At 32.4% G+C, this 21,312-nt stretch overlaps 1 protein-coding gene across 2 annotated transcripts in view; it reads left to right on the top strand.

The window, feature by feature from the left end:
- The window catches only part of LOC127726599 (uncharacterized), a 107,501-nt gene that overhangs the window by 84,021 nt on the left and 2,168 nt on the right, over window positions 1-21,312 (top strand). The window contains exons 1-2 of one of the 2 annotated variants that reach the window (XM_052234016.1): window positions 14,764-15,285; window positions 20,976-21,080. In XM_052234016.1, coding sequence (XP_052089976.1) covers window positions 15,171-15,285; window positions 20,976-21,080 — 220 coding nt within the window. In that variant the 5' untranslated portion in view covers window positions 14,764-15,170. Of the gene's footprint in view, window positions 1-14,763; window positions 15,286-20,975; window positions 21,081-21,312 lie in introns of those variants that run through there. The other variant, XM_052234015.1, reaches the window with a different exon arrangement.

The following is a 21,312-nucleotide window of genomic DNA, read 5'->3' on the forward strand; positions in this document are numbered from 1 at the left end:
AAGTATGCTTATCTTTACACACCTAAGTTATCGAGCACACCGGTCTGCTCTTGTCAGATGTACATTCAATAGAAAAATATTGTCTTTTCGTGAATACAAAAATTTTAAAGTCTGTCTGTGCAGGTTAAAAAAAGTAAAAAAATACTATTTTAATAAAGCATGTATCTTTTAAATATTTTGTATACTATATAAAAAAAGGTCGTCTCGAGTTTTGTACAAGTATTTGCGGTCTTCTAGATCTATTCACATTCAATGTTTACATCGAGATGAGATCTGTTTGAATTTGCTTAGTAACTTAATTTCAAAAGTGCCAATCGATTCTTTTGGAATTTTTTTTCTGACTTTCTCTGATCTAGCTGTATTTATATACGAATAATTAGCATGTTCCAGAGAGGTATACAGACAGTTTAAAAATAAATTGAAGTTGTTACTCCAGGAATTTATTGGCATAGGAACATTTAAAATCAATTTTACAACAAGCTTCTGTAGCCTAATGTACTCGTCGTTTGCTACTTAAGGAGGAAAATCATAACATTGAGTGGAAGTTATGTTTTTATTTCAACTGATTTTTATTTCTACTATTTACCAGAACGTTTTTCCGTGTATCAATAATTGATAGCGTCCTTGCTAAAATGGGACAAACATTGAGAAGATCTAGTTTTCAGTATTAACAAGGGAGGTAATATTTTGTCACTAGATTTCCCACTGCTTTGGAACGATCGAACATGCACCCCAAAATAGTAGTGATTCAAATAAATTTATATTGCCTTCCAAAGTGTTTTATTTTTTTTTAAGTCAGTTGACAATGTACAAAGCTTTTATTTTTATTGATCATTAATAGTATACGACTCTACTTGCAATTTTGAGTGGTAAATATCACCCCGGACAATGCTCCTGAAGTGGATGATACTGATCTATTGAAATGTTTAAGGTTGTCTTAACTATTAACTGAAGTAAAAACATATTAAATAGAGGGAATATTTAAAATATCTTTTCGTTGGGATTTAGGGATTTCTCCTGTGTTTAATATGGTTATACAATGTATATGTTCAAAACTGGTTAGAGCAGTTTTAAAACAATAAAATATTACCTGTCTACATGATATTTCCATCTGTGAAACAAACATTATCTTCATGCAGGAAATTAAAAATTCGAAGGACCTTTATCTATTCGTATGGCCTCTGTCATGGATGGTTTCAGACTAAAAAAAAATATATAATGAGTCATATATTTCACCCTTTCATTGTTCTTTTTTTTTATCTACATTAAAAACATGTCACTTTCAAATTGCTTCAAAACAAATCATGTATATCCTTCTTTACTACTAAAGAAGACAACAACTAAACCAGTACAAAATGCTATGGTTGTCAATAATGTAGTCAGTACAAAAGCACCAAATTGAAATGTGTTCCATCAAAACAAACCCAAAAAGAGACAATTTCCTGAATCTGTTTAATTTTCAGAAATTAAAATAGAAAATTAAATTTTTTTTTTATTGACTTTGAACTAGCTTTCAGTAACTGCAAATGCTCTCAGATTGGTACGTTGTGTCTTTCGTTGTTTTGTAAGTTTGGTTTTTTTTTTTTGCTTTGTGTCGATCTGACTAGTCAAGCATTTTTCAACTGATTTTCATAGTTTGTTCTGATTTTGTTTTGTAACACCACTAGCTGTCCTATGTTACAGGAAGGGTTGGGGCCAGTAAACATGATTAGACCCTGGCGCATTCTCAAGGTATCTGTCTTCAGTCCAGAGCCTGCAATTCAGTGATTGTGGTTTGTTTCTGTATATCATTTGTTTTTTGTTTATTGTTATCTACATTAATCTAGCCGTTTTTTACTTGTTCTTCTTACATTCTTCATGTCAAGATCATTTATGGCTTACTACGCAATATGGGTTTTGTTAATTATTGAAGGCCGTATGGCGAAATATAGTTTTTCGTCATTTTGTATCTGGTGGAAAGTGTCAATCATACCTCATCTTTTTATGATTATATTTAAAACCACCACACTTTTACTATTGCATTATTTACAGTTATATTGAGGGAGTGGTGTTTATAGTAATGTCTACTCAAAATAACTTGTCATTACGCACGATTCGTTAATTTTGATTTGCAGAATATATTTTGTGGAAATAATATACTTCCACTGCTAGGGAACGAAAACGGATATGGATATAACCATTTGATGTGTTATAATTACCAATGATACAACCATCCAACAAAGGACAACTAAATAGTTCAACGTCGGGCCTTCAACAATGAACATAACCCATACCGTAAAGTAAGCTTTATAAAGCCGCGTAATGACAAAACATTTACCAATTCAAACAGGAAAACCAACGGACTGATTTGTGAACAAAAAATAAATATGTCAGACGGTAACCAACAAGAACGTGTCGGGGTTAAACATGTCTTAGTGCACTCAACCCTCACCTGACGTGGAACAGTGGTGTAACAGTACAACACATGTAAAAACTGTATTAGTTATTCAAATAAGCCTGTTAACGCCGCGGTTGTGAGTTCGAACCCCGTACGCATTTCAAAAGATAGATGTTGATTCCGTTAAGATGTATGTTGGACTTTTTTATTACTGTGTGTTATATTTTCATCTTCCAACATACAGTATATATGATAATTTTTTACTGATATGCGCAACTAGGTCTGTGCAACATTTGTTGTATCCCGATTCCCTAAGAGAATCAAAAGCTCAATAGCCAGTGCCGCCACGATGTAATGGGATGTTGATATCTGTGACATTTTCAAATATAGAAATGTAAAGAAAAATTTGTTTAAATATAAAGTTATCCTTCAGTTGCTGTTACAGTAGGTAGTATGCTGAGTTAAGAGGTTGTTTGGTAGCAATACAATATTTGGTCTTGATTGTCACTGAAGAAAATATATTCAAAATACGCATGTGATGTTTGTTTAATAGTGCGAAAAAGTGGGACGAATCGGTTTTGCAAAAATAAGAACTTGCTTTTGTATACAGCCAGATGAAGCCCGCCTCCGGGTGCAGGATTTTCACGCTGTGTTGAAGACCCATTGGTGACCTTTAGCTGTTTTCTGCTCTTTGGTCGGGTTGTTGTCTCTTTGACACATTCCCCATTTCAATTCTCAATTTTATTTCCTGAAATTGCTATATTATATGTGCGCAAAATTTTCTGAATTTGCTGAAATTGACAAATCCTTAGAATGGAGATTACCAGTAAAATATTTCGGGTCGACAAATATGGATATATTTATACATTTAGGTATGTGACAACTTTTCGACATACATTCTCCATCTGATAACATTCTGTAATACGGGGATAGCGGTGTTGGGTATGCATTGTTGAAGGTCATACTGTGACCTATAGTTGCTAACTTTTACGTCATTCGGTCTCTTGTATTATTGGCAATTATACCACAACTTCTTTTTTATACAGCACCAAAAATTACATATTCTCCATCTGAACATAACCCATACCGTATAGATACCGATATTATAAATTATTGTTTAATATCTAATATGGAAATTTAGCCAAACAATCTTAAATCTGCAAAGTTGCTATCGCAGATCGCAGATGTTGGGTTAAATTTCAGACGGAGTATGCATAATTTGTGGTACCCAATGTTATCCGATGACGACTATCCATTGTGATCTTCATTCATGTCTTACGGCTGAAACCATAATGGAATGTGATGGTCATTGAATTAAATAAACTGTTGACATAGAGATATGTCTAGCCTGTCGGCACAAAATTTAGAAAAACACAATCTGATGGACAGCAACATTGTTTATTAATTCAAAGTCGCTAGACCAATCGAGACACAAGGATTGCTTACCGACGACGACGACGACGATGACGGCGTCAACAATTGCAGACGAGACAAAAATCACAATGCAATACTGTATGTGTTAAGAAATGGACAAAACGTACTTAAATGTTTGTTTTAAGTATACCTCTGAATAAACTGTACATGTAATACATTATAATATACAGAGTTGTCGCTCTTTGTCGTTCTTTTAACAATTAAACAAATGTGGGGATTAAGGTAGCACAACAATCTTGTTCAGGAAATTTTTTTGTTTAGCTGTATTAGAATAGATATAAAACTTTTTTAATGTTTAAGATATAAGGGCAAATGAAGTACTGTATTTAATGAAGGATAGCAATGAGTCATTTCTAAAAGAGTATAGGTGAATTAGGAAATTCAAAATGGAAAGTCCCTCATCAAATTGCAAAATCAAACGCTCAAACACATCAAATGAATAGAAAACAATTGTCATATTCATGACTTGGTACAAACATTTCCTTATGTAGAAAATGGTTTTATAGCTAGCTAAACCTCTCACTTGTATGACAGTCGCATATAATTCCCATATATTGACAACAGTGTGTGAGCAATAGCCCAATGCTATGTAACAAAGTACCGTCAAATCTCGTGAAAATCTTACTACTTATAACTTTCTGAATGTATTCTTTTTATGCTAATTTAAACTTTCCTAGTATAGTGTCTCCATGCCTCTCTTCGTTCTATTTCTGTTTGAAGTTGGACATAAGTTTTACATGTATCTCATTGGCAACTCGCAGCTTATAAATATCAATGCCAGCGAACCAGTTCGGTATATCCCACATATTTCAAACTGTCTAAAGATTCTAAAATAAGACCTTTTGCACAATCGATATCGTCTGAAATTCTGCTCTGCCCATTGGGTGATTTTCTTGTTAAGTTTATTCTCCATGATCCATATATCGTGACCGATTCCAATAATTTACAATAACCCGTCACTGTTGTCACAAACAGCAGTGTCCAATTAACTGCAACGTTAGGCGTATAACGACCGACATCCATGAAAAAAAAACGGACTGCTTTGTTTTGAACTGCATTAATACACGAGAAAGATTTATTTCCCTATACTGCCGCACTGTAACTGATAGTTGCCCACACCATAGAGTCGTACAGCTTTGTAAAACTTCAAAAAGCAGACCTCCAAGTCCTTTTTTCTTTTGAAATTACATGACCTAGTGCTCGACTAAAGCTGATAGCTAGCAGCCACTCGCTAGCAGCCACTACGCTAGCAGCCACTTTTAAGGCGAATCTACAAACCCAAAAAGATGCATAAGATTCAAACTCAACAGAATTGGTTTTAAAATATATCAAACTTTGCAATTGTAAAATTAAGAAGAAGACGATGTTAAATAGAGAATTATATGTTAATTCCCTTTTCAAAAGTGAAAACAAAGTGAAAACAAAGGTATGCATGTGCCTCATCGAAGTATAATGATAACTACGGGATAAATGAATCGTCCAATTGTGGTGCATATTGTAAGGGTTAGAAATAGTACTTATTATTGCCGTAGGGAATTTTGACAACCTTTGAAAGATGGGGATGGAGTGAGGGGTAGGCCTTTAAGACTCTTTAGACCTAAGTTTGGTCCTCTGGTGAAGACAAACCATGAGTTTTTCCACCTGGGCCTTTTTGCCCATTGGACCTTAGACCTTTACCTATCATTTGAACCTAGTGCGTAAAAAAGTATTGCCGTAGGGAATTTTTTACAGACTTTTAAAAATTAGGGGGTAGGCATCTAAGACTCTTTTTTTTAAACCTAACTTAGGATTTAGAAATGAAAATGACATCATATATCATGGGATTAAAATAAGCATGCAACAAAATAGTTATTTTTAGCGAACTAAGGCATGTTCACTAATGTTTGGTATTTTTCAAAATAAGTTAACATATTACTATAACAAAATATTACAGTAAAGACAACCGTTTACATGTACTAGCAAACTTGGATATAGATAGAGTGGGTGATATGTCCTAACAGCGATCCACGAATTATCAAATTTAAATTTCTAGAGGATGGCAACATAGGCAGATGCCTATACAATGTGCCAAGATCTATGTCGTCTCAAGATTTTAAAAAAATGTGAATAAAAAAACAGAAAATATCGATTTGTCATTAATCCTTGGTTTTCTAAATAACAAAATAATACACACATAAAGTTGTACCAAAAGACATCCACTGATAAGGTTTATGACTGACAAGCGCGTGCATATGACAGAGTTCGTCTTTGTCCTTGATGGCTCAGCACTATTCGTTCTAATCTCGACCAGCCGCTTACAAAAGGTGTATACATAAAAGAGCCTTCCCAGCCTATATGGAACTACAATAAACTTATCATAACCCTCAACCATACACAATTTCTATGCTAACCCTAACTTAAAAAACTTCCCTTAACAAAAATTTACCCTAGCTAAAACTATCCCTAACTTAAACGTCAGCCACAAATGAATCAAAACAATACAGCAAAGGGAGGGAAGCCGATAATAGAATATTCAGATGCATACAATATAAATGAATGCAGGAAATGCACTTAATTCTAACCAACATTTGTACCGTATCGAAGGATGCTCAAAGTTAGTAAAAAATATAAGTGTATTGTCGTAAAAGTAACGTACTTCTCCTATCATGTTCCGTCGAATGTAGTATATTAGTGTTTCATATTATATTCTAATCGAAGATTTCTTTAATACAGTATTTCTAATATGCTTTCTTAGTTCTGAATTCAATTAATTATTCAGTACCTAAAAGTACATGTGATACCGTTACGGTTCCAGCAGTTACAATGATCGGTCAATATCTAGAGGTTGACATGTCAATTATCATACCAAACGAGACCTGTTATGATCTGTTATTGTGAGTTGCTTCTAACAACTACCAGATTAAAATAATCAGCATAACACTGTGTCCTGAAGCAACCATACAAATGTCAGTTTGTTGTCATGACTTTAATTATTTAGTTCAGATTGTCTTGACAGGTGATTAGTTTGGAAAAGAAAATGAGCTCCGAGTGTCCTTCTCGTCAGAATTTTGTTAAAACAAGTTTCCGTGTCCATGTTTACATGTGTTCTGTTAAGATATGACCAGAATTAAAACATATCTAAACAACAACGTACATCGACGTACCTGAAATGATGCAAGATTGATCCAAAATAAACATAAGGTTTCACAACAATGTTAATTGTTTCATTCTATTTTTTTTATTCGTTTAAAACAGTCTTAAACCATTCAGATGTTTTCAGCATAAATAGATTATGACGGTAACAAGTTCTTTAGAATAAACACCATATTAATGTTTTTCCCTCTAAATATGATACCGTTAAGTCAATAGAATAAAAACCCGTTATTTTTATCTTGCATTCACAAATATTTCGAATACCATTATCGTACTCAGACTCAGAAATCAACCAATCCAAATACTGGATTTGATGTTTTGAGCACTAATTGTGTACTCTGAATACTAAATGAAATTTCACGACTGAAAGGACTGACGTACATCTTAACAAGATTTCACAAGGTAAAGAAACTGTTGATGATTTATCGTGAGCAGGACGACATCACACGATCAGTCTAAGGTAAATGGAACCATGATCTCCAATATTTTTTCTGATTCATGACTTCAGAGTGATCACCGTAATTTACTTCTAATTTTCTACAATCAGGGAACAAATGGAGACAAAATATTATAAAACAGTAGTGGTTCGCACTTTTGGTAGACGATAAGATTTTTTGGTTGATTGCGTACCCCAGTGAAATCAACTATAATCGGGTTTAAGATTCTGAGTTCTTAGATGCAAGTCTGAACTGTATAATTTTCTGAATTGACAATCAAACAAAACATCATAAAAATGGAAACAACAGTATTAGAGGCATAAACATTTATAAGTGAATGATATCAACACTTTCACAACAATTTCGGTAAAGTAGTTTTAGGACAAATAATTTAAATACAACTTAATAGTTATGAAACTGCGTTTAATGTACGATATTTCATACAAATACATCACAATTTAACAATCTATCCTCCAATTTATATATCCCTGTTTCATTTACAACAGGCGTGTGATGGTGTGACGTTAGTTCATACAAAAACATTTTACCGGTCGACATAAATTTCAAGTCACCCCGGACTGGACCTGACTTTTGGCGTGGAATTCTTTTGATGTCATTGTGTGTATTGGATTATCGGGTATTCCGTTACACAATACATCTATATTTACGAAACGAATTGACGTGCAGTTAGATTGGTTTTGTATGAATGCCAGTCAAATCAACAGAGATTAAATGAAAAATTTGATTAAAATCAAAAATACAGGTGTGACTGACGGCATTATAGGTGAAAACGTCTTCGAATAAAGGTAGGCAATCTGACATTTTGTATTTTATGCGCAAAAACACTTCCTGTCTTAATTAAGATAAATTAGATGCAAAAAACAAGGGAAATTTGTTTTTCTTTTTTTATTTACATCCGTTTAATTGAACGTGCGATAATTCTTATTACTAGTCTGCTAAAATTTCTGCTAACTCGACTAATAATTAAGTATATTATATATATAACACTTAACCTACCACAAAATTATCGTAAATAGTATACTAATCTAATTATTACTTACAGAATATGACATAACTCATTAACATTAAGATGGAGGAAATGACTAATTATCGTTTGCTTAAAATCCAGTGGCAAATATTTCATGCATATAAAAGACGAGAACAATTCAGCAATTGGATGAAGGGTCAAAAATTTGGACTGCTACAGGAAAACAATGAAAGTTGGATAGGGGTAGAAATTTTACCTTGCAAACGACCACCTATTATAATAGACCCCTCAAAGAGTTGTCGCAAGGGTGCTTTAACGTGCAGAGAGCGTGGTACTACTCAAAGTCCAAGTCAAAAGTGTTATCTAAAGCCGATGTGCATAATTTGCAAATAACATAAGATAAGAACTGAAGAGCTTTTGAATCGACAACACGACGCATTTGATTAAAGCCTTCTAACCGGACGTGGCTGCGTATTTATACATCCTGCACAACCAAACGAACACACCACTTAGGTAAGGGTTTTACTCTCGCTCGGAACTCGAAACATTGCTATACACAAGTCAGCTTTGGGATTCATGTACAAATGTAGATGGGCGCAATAATAATATAAGATTAAACTTTAAAGTAGAAAACTACATTTAAGATTTGATTTTTAATTTCTATGCACACTCCGCTGTTTAATTAGGAGTATTTTATAAAAAATAAATATCAGGACAAAGAAATATAAAGAAGGAAACACATGTTTATGAATTCATTTACATATACAAATATCTGTGAAACATTGACAACGCCTTTGTAGGTGTTGAGCTATTTAGTTCAGGCCGCATATTGCACTATGAGTCCTTTAGATGGTCCAATTAGAATATCGAATTGCAATAAGGTCCGGGAAGCGTTTGTTGCATTCATTTTACATTTCCCTACTTTAACAAAGTCTCTATTTCTATACGGTAGTTTCAAACCATAGACGATTCTTACAACAAATGAAGAGTAAATAGATAATTCTATATTTTAGTTTCTAACTGCTCGTTACATTTAGCTTCAGCATCATCTTCTAAAGAATTATTATATCATTTTTTCAGATTTTCTAATGACATGTGTAAGTAACTGCCACCATTGTAAAACCTGGCACTTTCAATGGTTCTAATGAGGTTTAAATTTGTGTTCTTCCGCTCCAAACTGAATAATTTTGATTGTTCTTTGTCATCTACAAAGGATTTTAAAGAGGTGTGAAGTTGTTGCCATTGTCATAAGGATAATAAAAGGGTAATATTAAGATAGCATAAGTATACCAAACAAGACAATCAATTGTAAAGAATAGCTTACCAAATAAGTAGAGAAATACACAAGGGAAGATAACTTTATAGTTTGTGAAGTATTACTGAAATTGTATGGAATCGATTAAGTAACAATAGGTAATTATTAGTCAAGGGTCGGGTTAGCATTGAGCCCTATAACTAAGAAACGAGTGTAAATTTTAATTTAAAAAGTCAAATGGTGAAGGCGGATAGTGGTTCGTATTATTTCCATAAGAAAGAATTTTATGTTTGTGTTTTCGGACCTCTACTCACAAGCCTCAGGCTTTTATTATAATGATATATACATAAAACTACCACAGGCGCTTGAGGAATGAACCCCTCTACCTTTTTTCTAAATATTTTTTTATTTTGTGTTTTAACCTTTGTTCAATTATTTAATGTGTTCTTGCTCTTATCCATACGATATTATAATAACTGTAGTTTTAGTGGAAAATAAAAATAGAGGTACATCGATTTAAACCACTGTTATATTGTTATATCGCCTGGATAAGAGCAAGAACAATTTGAATAAGTGAAAATGACGATTGTGTCAAAATATTTAAGAATATTTACTAAGTAAAAATTTAAAACACACAAATAAATATTTAGAAAAAGGTGGGGTCCATTCCATACAATAAAGTAAGCAAAAAAGTATTAGATTCCATTGTTAATTTTAGTTCAGTGGTGACCTTTCAGCGGTATATTTTGACCGCGTGTAATGTGTAAAAAGAAAATGTCAAGTAATTATCTTTTCAGTATAAACTGCATGAACATTTTAACTGTACATACAACGTTTTTACAAATTGCGTCACCATAAATCATGGTTTAGTGCATAGGCGTCATACATCATGGTTTAATAAGGAAATGCCTACTATTCAGGAGCACCTGATTTAGCCCCAGGTTTTGTTTGGGTTTGTGGTGTTCAGTCTAGTGTTTTATGTTAAGGTTTGTAAGTGTTGTAACTTGTTTGTCTTTTCATCGTTTTTACTTAGGACCCATCAATCAGACCGTTGTCTGTTTTTATTCGACATATGATTTTCGCATGTATCTTGGTATCTACTGCTTCTTTATTATGCAGTTGATTTTTCAGGATGTTCACTGCTCTTGTTTTTTACTTTTTGTCAAATATTCGGAATTCATCTGGTTTTATCCATGTAGAGCCATGAACAATTTTGCCTGCTAACCCCTTTTTTCTTTTCATAACTTTAATACATATAGTTTTAAAAGCTATTTTTCTAAATCTTATAAAATCCTTGTTATTTTTTCATAGTTTTTGAAAAGGAAAAAGGTACCATTGTTAAATGTTTAAAAAGTCTAGAGAGATGCATTTCCCGCCAAATTTTCAATTACTTATATCTCAAAAACAAGGATACGAACCTTTATTTTTTCTGCTTTTTTTTGTTCTGTTATTTATATACTATCAATTTATTACAGTCTTTTAAAAAGCTTGTTGTTTTGAAACAGTAGAGAACATCCTTAAACCAATCTTGACGATGCCGGTCATTTCTGGAGATTGTTTGCATAGACACTTATACCTTATGATTTAAATTTAATGAATAAAAACAAATAAGAGATATATTGCAGCCTAAAAAAAAAAAATCTTAGTTCTGCCAATTGATATTATATTCTTACATATTTTTATGTCTTCGGTTACAAAGTTATTTTATTCAAATTCACATTTAGTTAGGCTGTAGGTTGCATTTGAAAAACCCCACTTGCGCAATTTATCCTTAATTTATTATACATTAATAAACAATACAAGTGAACTTCATTTATTTATTAAAATAAAACCGCTGTAATGGCCTAGTAAGATAAACTCATTTATTTTGTAAACAAGAAGTAGAAAGTAAACACAATCTGCATAATGAAGTTTGACGCACGGGGTTAATTATTGAACACACAATGAAATTTAATACATTTTGTACATGTATTGTTTGAAATGATAAAAGTAAAATATCGATCTAGTCTGATTTCATAGTACGAGTCGATTCAATGGATTCAAATGTCATTAAGGCTTGAAATTTTTTAACATTATTTTTATCAAGTATGTCGATAATTATAAGTATGCAATCTGTATCTAAAATAAATACTTCATTTCAATCGACTGTTTTACAGATTTTATTTTTTTTGTTACATTTTTGCTTCGTCATGATATCATATTGATTTGCCTATTGTAACTGGTATATCATAGTGTTTCTAAATTATATAAATGTAAACATTCAACAATATTGCATAATGATGAACGTAATTTCCGGAAGTCGGAAGCTGGAATTGACGATGATTTTTTTTTTTTTGTGCTAGCTTGATTTTTTAAGGAAAAAGTTTTAATTTTTATTTCATAAATGCTTTTAGTTTGTTGTTTTTTTCTTCATTTTCGGATACTTTGATTTGGGTTTCAGTTTTATTTTTAAATGACACAAAGGGCTGTTTAACGGGGAACAGGCTCCTGATAAAAATGAGCTCCATTCGTCCCGAGAGTAACGAAAGAGGGACGGTGGAAGGAAAATTTAACATATATATTAAGTATGGTTAAGAACAAAATAATATTAAAAAAGTTTCTATTCGGATCTCCTTGATTAGACTGTAAGTTCTGAAATATCTCTACTCTCTCTAGTCGACGACGAGGGGGGTTTTAACGACCTTGTCTTGCACGGTCGGTCTCACTAGTGAATAAATTGTTTCATGTAGAATTCCATTGATATCCTCGATGTTTTATTGTTAAATAAACAGTAACTGTACACAGCGAGATTGATGCTTGAATTCACATTTATCTTAACACATGACATAGGCAAAATCTATTTTTTCTTACTGTGCTATAATCTGGATAAAGCATGTAGCTTAGGCGTGCATTAACTACCTCAGATATATGGCACAGTTCAAATGTACACTCACTTTTGGGTCGGATCCAGGAATTTTCAAAGGGGCGTTATTCCATAAAATGAAATTTTGTCGGTTTTATGCTAGAAAATTTAGAAAATGATATATTTTCATCAATCAACAGCTTTGAACAAACTTGGTCGTTTCAAAATTTGAAAAAGAAAGTGTTTCTCATTCATTAAACAAGGAACATTTTATGATAAAAACTTTATGTACAATGTAAATCTTAAATATGTGTTTCAAAGTCAAACAAGATAATTATATACTTTTTTGATATATTAATTTTCGCCAGTTTTGACTTATCCAACAGTGTGTATGGGACGCAATCATTTAGCAAACTATTCATTGACCGGGTCTGGAATACCCAAACTGATCCGGATTCTGATCTTCCGTATTCAATTTCATCTCCTCTACATCACGTGTTCCAAATTCATAACTCATTCAAGGTTGCAGTCTTGTAATTGACTGCTCCATAGGCTTACATGCAAAACAGTTGATCTTTAATTTTTTTTAAAATAAAATGCTAAGTAGAAATTCTTTTCATGTACATGTATGTCGTAATGTAAAATTGTGATCTAATCGGAAAAAATTGGGTCATGCCACGAAGAAAACCTTGAAGTCAAAACTTTTTTTTTCTACTTTCTGTTTTCTGTTTTACTAGGCCGCACCACTTCAAGTAAACATGATATCCTTCCATTTTCCTGGTTTGATATTTCAAAAAAGATGCAATATTTTTTTCAAATCTAAATGTATGTTTCAATTCAGAATAAACTTTCAATCAAACAGAAAAAAATGAGTTCAGAAAAAATTCAGAAAAAAATGGACTATTTTATTTCACTCCATGTTTTGACACCGAAAACTAGAGTTGGCATACAAGACTTGTACCTCAAGCCAATAGAATCTTAGCCACATCAATAGGCAACCAATCAGAATTAACTTTTGCTAAGTTATAATTTCAAGATGGTGTGTATATCGTCTGAAAATAATAGCTTAATTCGCATCGTGATACGCAGCAATGAAATATTCTTAAATTTGCAGAACTAAATGTTGAATGTATGTACTTAAAAAAATTTGGCCTTCATGAGTTATACGGTTATGAAAAAAACTGTGAACTGGCTAGTTTTCAAAAAATGTGATTATTTAAAGAAGTGTATTTTTGTGACAAAAATATTATGGGCAACGCTTGTGGTCTAAACTTATTTCGCCGAAATGTTCCTGAAGATGCTGAAATAAGCCCCTCCCCCCTTTTGTTCGCAAAATTCGGTAAATTGACCATATCTATGCTTTCACTTCAATGACATCACATTCAAATTGCTAAACAATAATAGAATATTTTTATTTTCATGAAGGTCTAAATTTAGTTAGTAATTTTTTTTACCTAAAAATGACATTACATAAAAGTTAGAAAATGTAAAATTGCCAATGAGACAACTCTCCATCAGAGACCAAATGACATAGAAGTTAACAACTATAGGTCACCGTACGGCTTTCAACAGTGAGCAAAACCCATATCGCACAGTCAGCATTTATTATATTTTCGGTCAATTTACAGGGCCAAAAAAAGCCACACAATATACATGTACCTTGTTTGTTCTTTAGTGAATTTTTAGTTACAAGTAATTGTAGTCTGGGATTATCATCCCCCTATTTGTTTTTTGCCTTTAAATCCGGAATAAAGACAATGATAATATAGTATTTTCCTTTAAAAAATTCTAAAAATATTGTCTAACTTTTTTCTAAGAATTTTATGCTGTATACCTTTTTATTATTCTCATTGTAATGACATAATATAAATATAATCACAATAAAACATTATGTGAAATACTGTCAGACCCTGTTCGGAGAATCTTAATAAAGCGTTGCATTTTTGCATTATTATTCAATAAAGAAAATGCATTGAGTTGAAGATTCTACGAATACTATAGGTTTTACCATTACGAGAAAGAAATTTAGCACGAATAAACAATAGTAGAATTTGAAACATATACCAGTAAACAGGAATCTCCTATCGCGTGGTTTGACGCAAAGCAAAATGTTTTCGACGTGTATTGTTACAATGCAGTTATATGAAAAAAGTCCTTGTCCGTTTCACTACGCTTCAAAAAACAAAATGAAAGAGAGAAGAATGGTCTCAAACAAAGCACTTTCTCATGTGAATAATCAAAAAAACATAGGTACACGCGTATATAAGCAGATAGAAATATTAAAAAGTTCATTTATATGTATATGTACATAAGTAATAGAACTGTGTTATTACACCTGTAAAGCAACGACCTATGAAATTGCAAATCTCTCATTATTGGTTCGAGATAACGTCTTATTTTCATTTATAATTATCAACGTCTCTCTGAACTGAACTATTATCCGCGGAATTAAATTAGATTGGATTTGTGTGTTTGTAGGTTATGGAACTTTACTGAGCGCAACGATTTGTATCATTTAAGATAACTTTAAAGACTTTACATGTATGACGACAAGAGGAATTGAAGCTTTCAGAAATTGATAAACGAAAACAGAAAACAGAAAAATTGAAAAAAAATATTAATTGAAATAAAGAAGAAGAAAACCATCTTTTTTACGAGAAAAGAAGAAAAGAGCAATTAAATATCCACTGAAATTTTGTTGCAAAATGGCGGCTCCAGACTTGCTAGATGTGAAAACAGATGCAGACTACATTGCACTCCGACGTCGGATGAGTCGTCTAAGGGTAACAACTCATAAACCTGCTGATGATGAAGACGACGGTAAGTTATTCATATATTTGATGCCGTAATATTGCACAAATATAACACACATATCTTTTTCTATGCCCACCTACGATAGTTAGGGTGCATTGTGTTTTCCGGTATGTGCGTCCGTCTGGCTGTCTGTCCGATAGCCCAGGTTAAAGAAGTTTTTTTGCTAGGGTAAAGATATGTTACAACTTGAAATTTTGTACACATGTTTATTATAGAAGAAAGGCGAGATACCAGAGGGATATTCAAACTCATAAGTCGAAAACAAACTGACAATGCCATGGCAAAAAACGAAAAACAACGAAAGGACAAACAACAGTACACAAAACACAACTTAATAAACACAACATAGAAAACTAAAGACTGACATGATTATGATGTGAATCTTTTAAGATATATATGCCAAACTAGAATTTTGACCCAGATTTTGCAGATCACTGAATATGGAAATTAATGTGATTGTGCGAGAAAACGCATATTATTCTTAATCAAACTAGAGGCGTGTTTCAAGACGCCCGTGTCAGTTGCTGTCGCTGATTCCTTCATCTCTCCTATACAATATGGGCACATGACGTATCTTAAAAATGAATAGTGATGTGTTCCGAACGATACAATATCTAGTATTATCTACGTATATTAACGTTTTGACAGGGGAGACAAGGCATTACCCTAATAGACTTTGCACAAAGCGTATTGTTGGCGCTCAAGCGTATTGTTGAAGATCGGGTAATGACCATTGAATGTTTATTTTGATAAGTCTTGTTATTTCATTGTTGTTTTTAGACGCGCATCTCGAATTCTTAAATATAAGCATATTATCTGTGTTCCTTTTAATCGTCCTCACTCAATTCATTGTATTTACAAATGGCAGCAACAGTTTGAATAGAGTCCGGAAAATACACATTTTAGCATGTTCCCAAATGACTAGAGTCGACGGCGAAATACCTTTTTAGATTGTTCAGATGACTACAGTCGACGATGCAATTCAGTTTTTTATTTGAAATTCTATACACAGCTATATATGTGGAACAGGATCTGCTTACCCTCTCGGAGCTTACGAAATCACCCCCGGTTTTAGGTTAGGTTCGTGTTGCTAAGTCTTTCATGTTGTGCTTTGTAGATTGTTGTTTGTCTTTTGATCGTTTTTCGTTTTTTGCCATGACATTGTCAGTTCATTTTCGACTTATGAGATTGACTTTCCCTTTGGTATTTTCCGCCTCTCTTCCATGTCCACATTCCTAAAGTATTTTTCGTATCTTTGAACTAGCATACACAAAAAATCAAGCTTGACAAAGAAATAAAGTATTGTTATCAGCTAATCGATGAAGTTATTACTGCAAAATGATAATCAATGCAAAATTGCATTTTCCGTGGTGGCAGTGTTTGCGTTATGTTGAATATGCTGGTCTTATCTCTAAACTTAAATTTGAAATGAGACGAATTGATTGACTGTAGTTTGTTTAACTTCCTGGTTTTTTTTTGGCAAATTTGTTAAGCATTTCCTGAAGAACAAACCATACAAATCAATTAGATAGGCTCGATTAAGTTGGCCGACCAGGATGAAGAACGAGAAAAAAAAAACTCCCTGAAAAAGGGTGTGTTGGGTGTGGGTTGAAACTTTCATTTTAATAGGCCACCTACGAACATTGGCACCTACGAACCCTTTGAAGGGACATAGTAAGGTTCGTGCACAAGCACAGAGCATGGTACACTCCCAATATGACGGAGTTTGTTTGTGAACATAAAGCAAGAAGTCAGTACGCAAAAAGAAAATAAGGCGCAAAAATTCAACTCAAAATAGTCTTCGTGGTAATTTCATATAAAAGAAAGAACGACTAGACAGAAAACTTTCTTTTTTGTTCTGTCTTTATTAGTTAAAAATCTAATCATTACGTGCATATAATTTTTTCATCTTTGTGTGAGGATAAGTTTTTAAATGTTTATCAAATATATAATTCGAACGTAAAAAGCTGACAAAGAAAAACATGATCAGCTTAAAATGTACATTGTTATTTCTTTCATTTTGTATACTGCTCAACTCCTGCAAAATATTTGTATCGCTTATCTTGATCAAATCCATTTATTTATCGAAAGTAACATATTCAACAGCAAAATAAAAGAAATTAAATCGAATATTTTCAACATTGAATTTCATACAAAGCCGTCAAAATGTTTTGTCATGTAACAAGTAGGTGATACTCAACAACACAAATAGTCTTTTTGTCTTTTATACATACAAGTATATGTTTTATGTAATGCATATCGTCCTCTAGTGCACCCTTTGCGAGATTACAAAATGTAATCTAATGAAAACCCAATGCAAGGAGTGCCTTTTTTCACTTTTTAAATTAATTTCATATTTGACCTCATGCACTTATTTTAAAAATCAATTCAGAAAAACATCAGTTATTTTTTATGAAAAATTAGCCTTGAAATAAACAACATTACAAATTCAAAATAAACGTTACTTTAGAATGTGTACAGACCTCAATCAGACTATAATGCATATAGTTAGGTACACTCTTTACATGATTACAAAATGAAACCAAACGAAAAACTAAGAGTAGTGTCATTTTTTTCACTTTTTAAATAATATTTTAATATTTGATCTAATGTACTTTTCTTAAATCACTTGAGAGAAAAAAAACTGTCATTATCTAGAGAGAAATGAACTCTGTAATGAAAAACATTATGAATAAAAAATTATTTTTAAAAATATTTTTCAATATTAAACCTAAATTAAATGTAATTTTCTTAAAATCACTTGAGAAAAAAAACCACTTATTATCTAGACAAAAATAAACTCGGTAATAAACAACATTATAAATAAAAAAAAAGTTTTTAAATACTTCATTTGAAAGTTTAAAGACCTCAAACGGACTATTACACATCTTCCCTTTGATCATTCCTTTTCCTAATAATACATATACCTATTACTGATCATTACTCAAGTTTAGGATATCATTTAAATTTTATTTTCCTCTAAATATATTAATCAAGATAAATAGTATAGTTATATTCGTACGTAAATGATCATGGATTATGTAGATCTGAACAGATTTGTTTTTCTAATTTTCCAAACCTCACCATTAAATAACAGCATTAACAGTTTATTATATGTAAGATTAATCACTTGTGGTTGTACTTTTCGCGCGCAATCTATTTAGTTTGGTTGTTTGGCAGAGGAATTCGTTTTACTATTTCTGCGAGGGATTCTATTCATTAAAGTTTGTCTAGTTGATCGCACCGCGTAGAGAAGAGATGTGCAGATATTCAACAGACTTATCACGTGTCTGCAATCAACACCCGACCATATTTGCTTTATGACAAAAGCAGTCACCGATTTCCTGAATTTGGACAAGCACACAAACAAGTCAACACTCATCTTTGATATAGCAAAACTTTTTGAATAGCAAAAACATGTGCATCTTCCTCATTTTTCGCGGTCCATTGTGGAATTTTGGGTTCCTAATGCTCTTCAACTTCGTACTTTATTTGGCTTTTCAATTTTGTTTTTATTCGAGCGTCACTGATGAGTCTTATGCGCGTCTGGTGTATAAAATTAAAAGCCTGGAACCTTTGATGAGTTTTTTGCATTACATTATAACTGGAAATACTGTACATATTTCTAATAGTTGTGTTGTTCAGCTAATTGTTTGTTTCTAGTCCAATACCCGATATAACTGAAATTAGGAATAAGTTTGACGTCGTTAAGTGAGATTTAGCTTTTTTAATAAGTATTATTTACAGTCAATTTAAATGACACATGTATACAAAATAATCTTTTCAATATCTACAATATTGACACAATTTTCAATAATTGATACGAAACATAATACAACTTCAATAAAGTTGAAATCACAATATTGGCATGTCCATTCTAATCTGTCTGACCTTAAGTGATCTTTGGGTAATAATCGCGGTCAGTTTGGTAAACAAAAGAAAATGTAAAAATTTGCTTCATAAGAATATAAAACTTTAAAAACTTCTCACATGACAAAAATGTCAATAGGCATGTATGATATATATACAGAGAATATGATATGGCTTTTTCAATATCACATCCGTATCAACCCGAGACACCAATATAATCCCAAGAGCTCTGCTCGAGGGATGATATTGGTTGAGGGTTGACACTTTATTATATACCTCACGTAGATGTTTCTTTATGTAACATGACGTCATACAGATTAGGGGTTTGATAAAGCCTTTGCAACAGTGAATGATATCGATGACGTGACGTCATACAGATTACAGGTGTGATAACGCCTTTTCAACAGTGACTGATATCGATATCATCACGGATAGCTGATACAGCACGATTGTCGTTGACTGTATTACCCATACAATTTATCTGTATTTGCTACTAAGTATATAATAATCGGGTTCATGGATAATTGAATAACAGCATAGTTACTTAGCCTGTTAAAAATGGTCAAAGTTCCTTTAATGAATTGGAACCTTAGCTTTAAAAAAGTATATCCCTAAAATGAACCGAAAACTTATTGCCTGCAAAAGATGGGAATTTATTCTTTACATAAATTACCCCAAATTATGAATTTCACAGTAGAAACAAACCTTTAATTGGATATAAGAAGATGTGGAATGAGTGCCAATGAGACAACTCTCCATCCAAGTCACAATAGATATAAGAAGATGTGGTATGAGTGCCAATGAGACAACTCTCCATCCAAGTCAAAATTTATAAAAGTAAACCATTATAGGTCAAAGTACGGTCTTCAACACGGAGCCTTGGCTCACACCGAACAGCAAGCTATAAAGGGCCCCAAAAATTACTAGTGTAAAACCATTCAAACGGGAAAACCAACGGTCTAATCTATATAAAAAACGAAGAAACGAGAAACACTTATGAACCACATCAACAAACGACAACTACTGAACATCAGATTCCTGACTTAGGACAGGTGCAAACAATTGCAGCGGGTTTAAACGTTTTAATGGTACCAAAACATATTAAAGGTAGGATAAGACAACTTTTCACCGAAGACCAAATGACAATGGTGTAAACAACTATGTACACGTCATCTTACGCCCTTCAACAATGCACATAATCCATAAGGTACAGTAAGCCATTAATGGTCCTTGATAAACAAAATGTGGAACAATTCAAACGATAAAACTAATGGTCTGATTTATGCAAATAACATTAAACGAAAAACAAGTATGGCAGACATCGACAACTATACACAGGCAAATTTTTTTTCACGTGAATTTCACGTGAAATTAACGCGTATTTCACGTTCAAATATTCACGTGAATTTCACGTTAATCGAGCTTATACGTTAAATTCACGTGAAAAATTTAACGTGAATTTAGTGAAATTCACGTGAGCAAAATTTGGCTATGTACCGGACTACAGACATGCTCAATTTAAATAGATGTCTTCTTTTTATTAAATCCGTTGTGTTATCCAATTCATAAAATCAATTGCCTTCTTCGTTTATAAAAAGGTTACCATTTAATAAAAACGATTTGAGCCTTAGATATTTATGTTTATATTGCTCAAGTCTTTTTTGATTATTTTTCCCCAAGTCTTTTCCTATTTCATCTTTGTCTTTCCAGATAAAGGTGGATAGACAAATTGTGCTATGGTTGCAAACGGTAATAAATCAATTCCAGCTATATTACATTTTGGGATTATTTGTAGTCTTTAATTTTTTCATCACTTCGTTTTTCAGATGAAGAGCTTTCCGATGAAATGTTAAAAGACTTAATTATATTCTGGAAAAAGAACAATACAGACATTGCTAAACGGTTTATGCAACAGAGAAAAGAGAGAAGAGGTAAGCAATGTTTATGGTTGGTCTGATATAATACTGATAACAGTATAATCTGGTACACTGCTACTTTGGCATAGGTACTATTTCTGTACTAAAACTCTGTAGTACTATAAATTTACTTTTAATATTTAGTACTATTTCTTTACTTTAAAATTATTGTAATATTTAGGTACCTGTATTTTACAGTACTTGATTTGTACTATAAATTTTGGTACAGATAAATTACCAACAGTGA

This window comes from Mytilus californianus, unplaced genomic scaffold, assembly GCF_021869535.1.
Source record: "Mytilus californianus isolate M0D057914Y unplaced genomic scaffold, xbMytCali1.0.p SCAF_18, whole genome shotgun sequence".
In the NCBI taxonomy this organism is placed as follows: domain Eukaryota; kingdom Metazoa; phylum Mollusca; class Bivalvia; order Mytilida; family Mytilidae; genus Mytilus; species Mytilus californianus.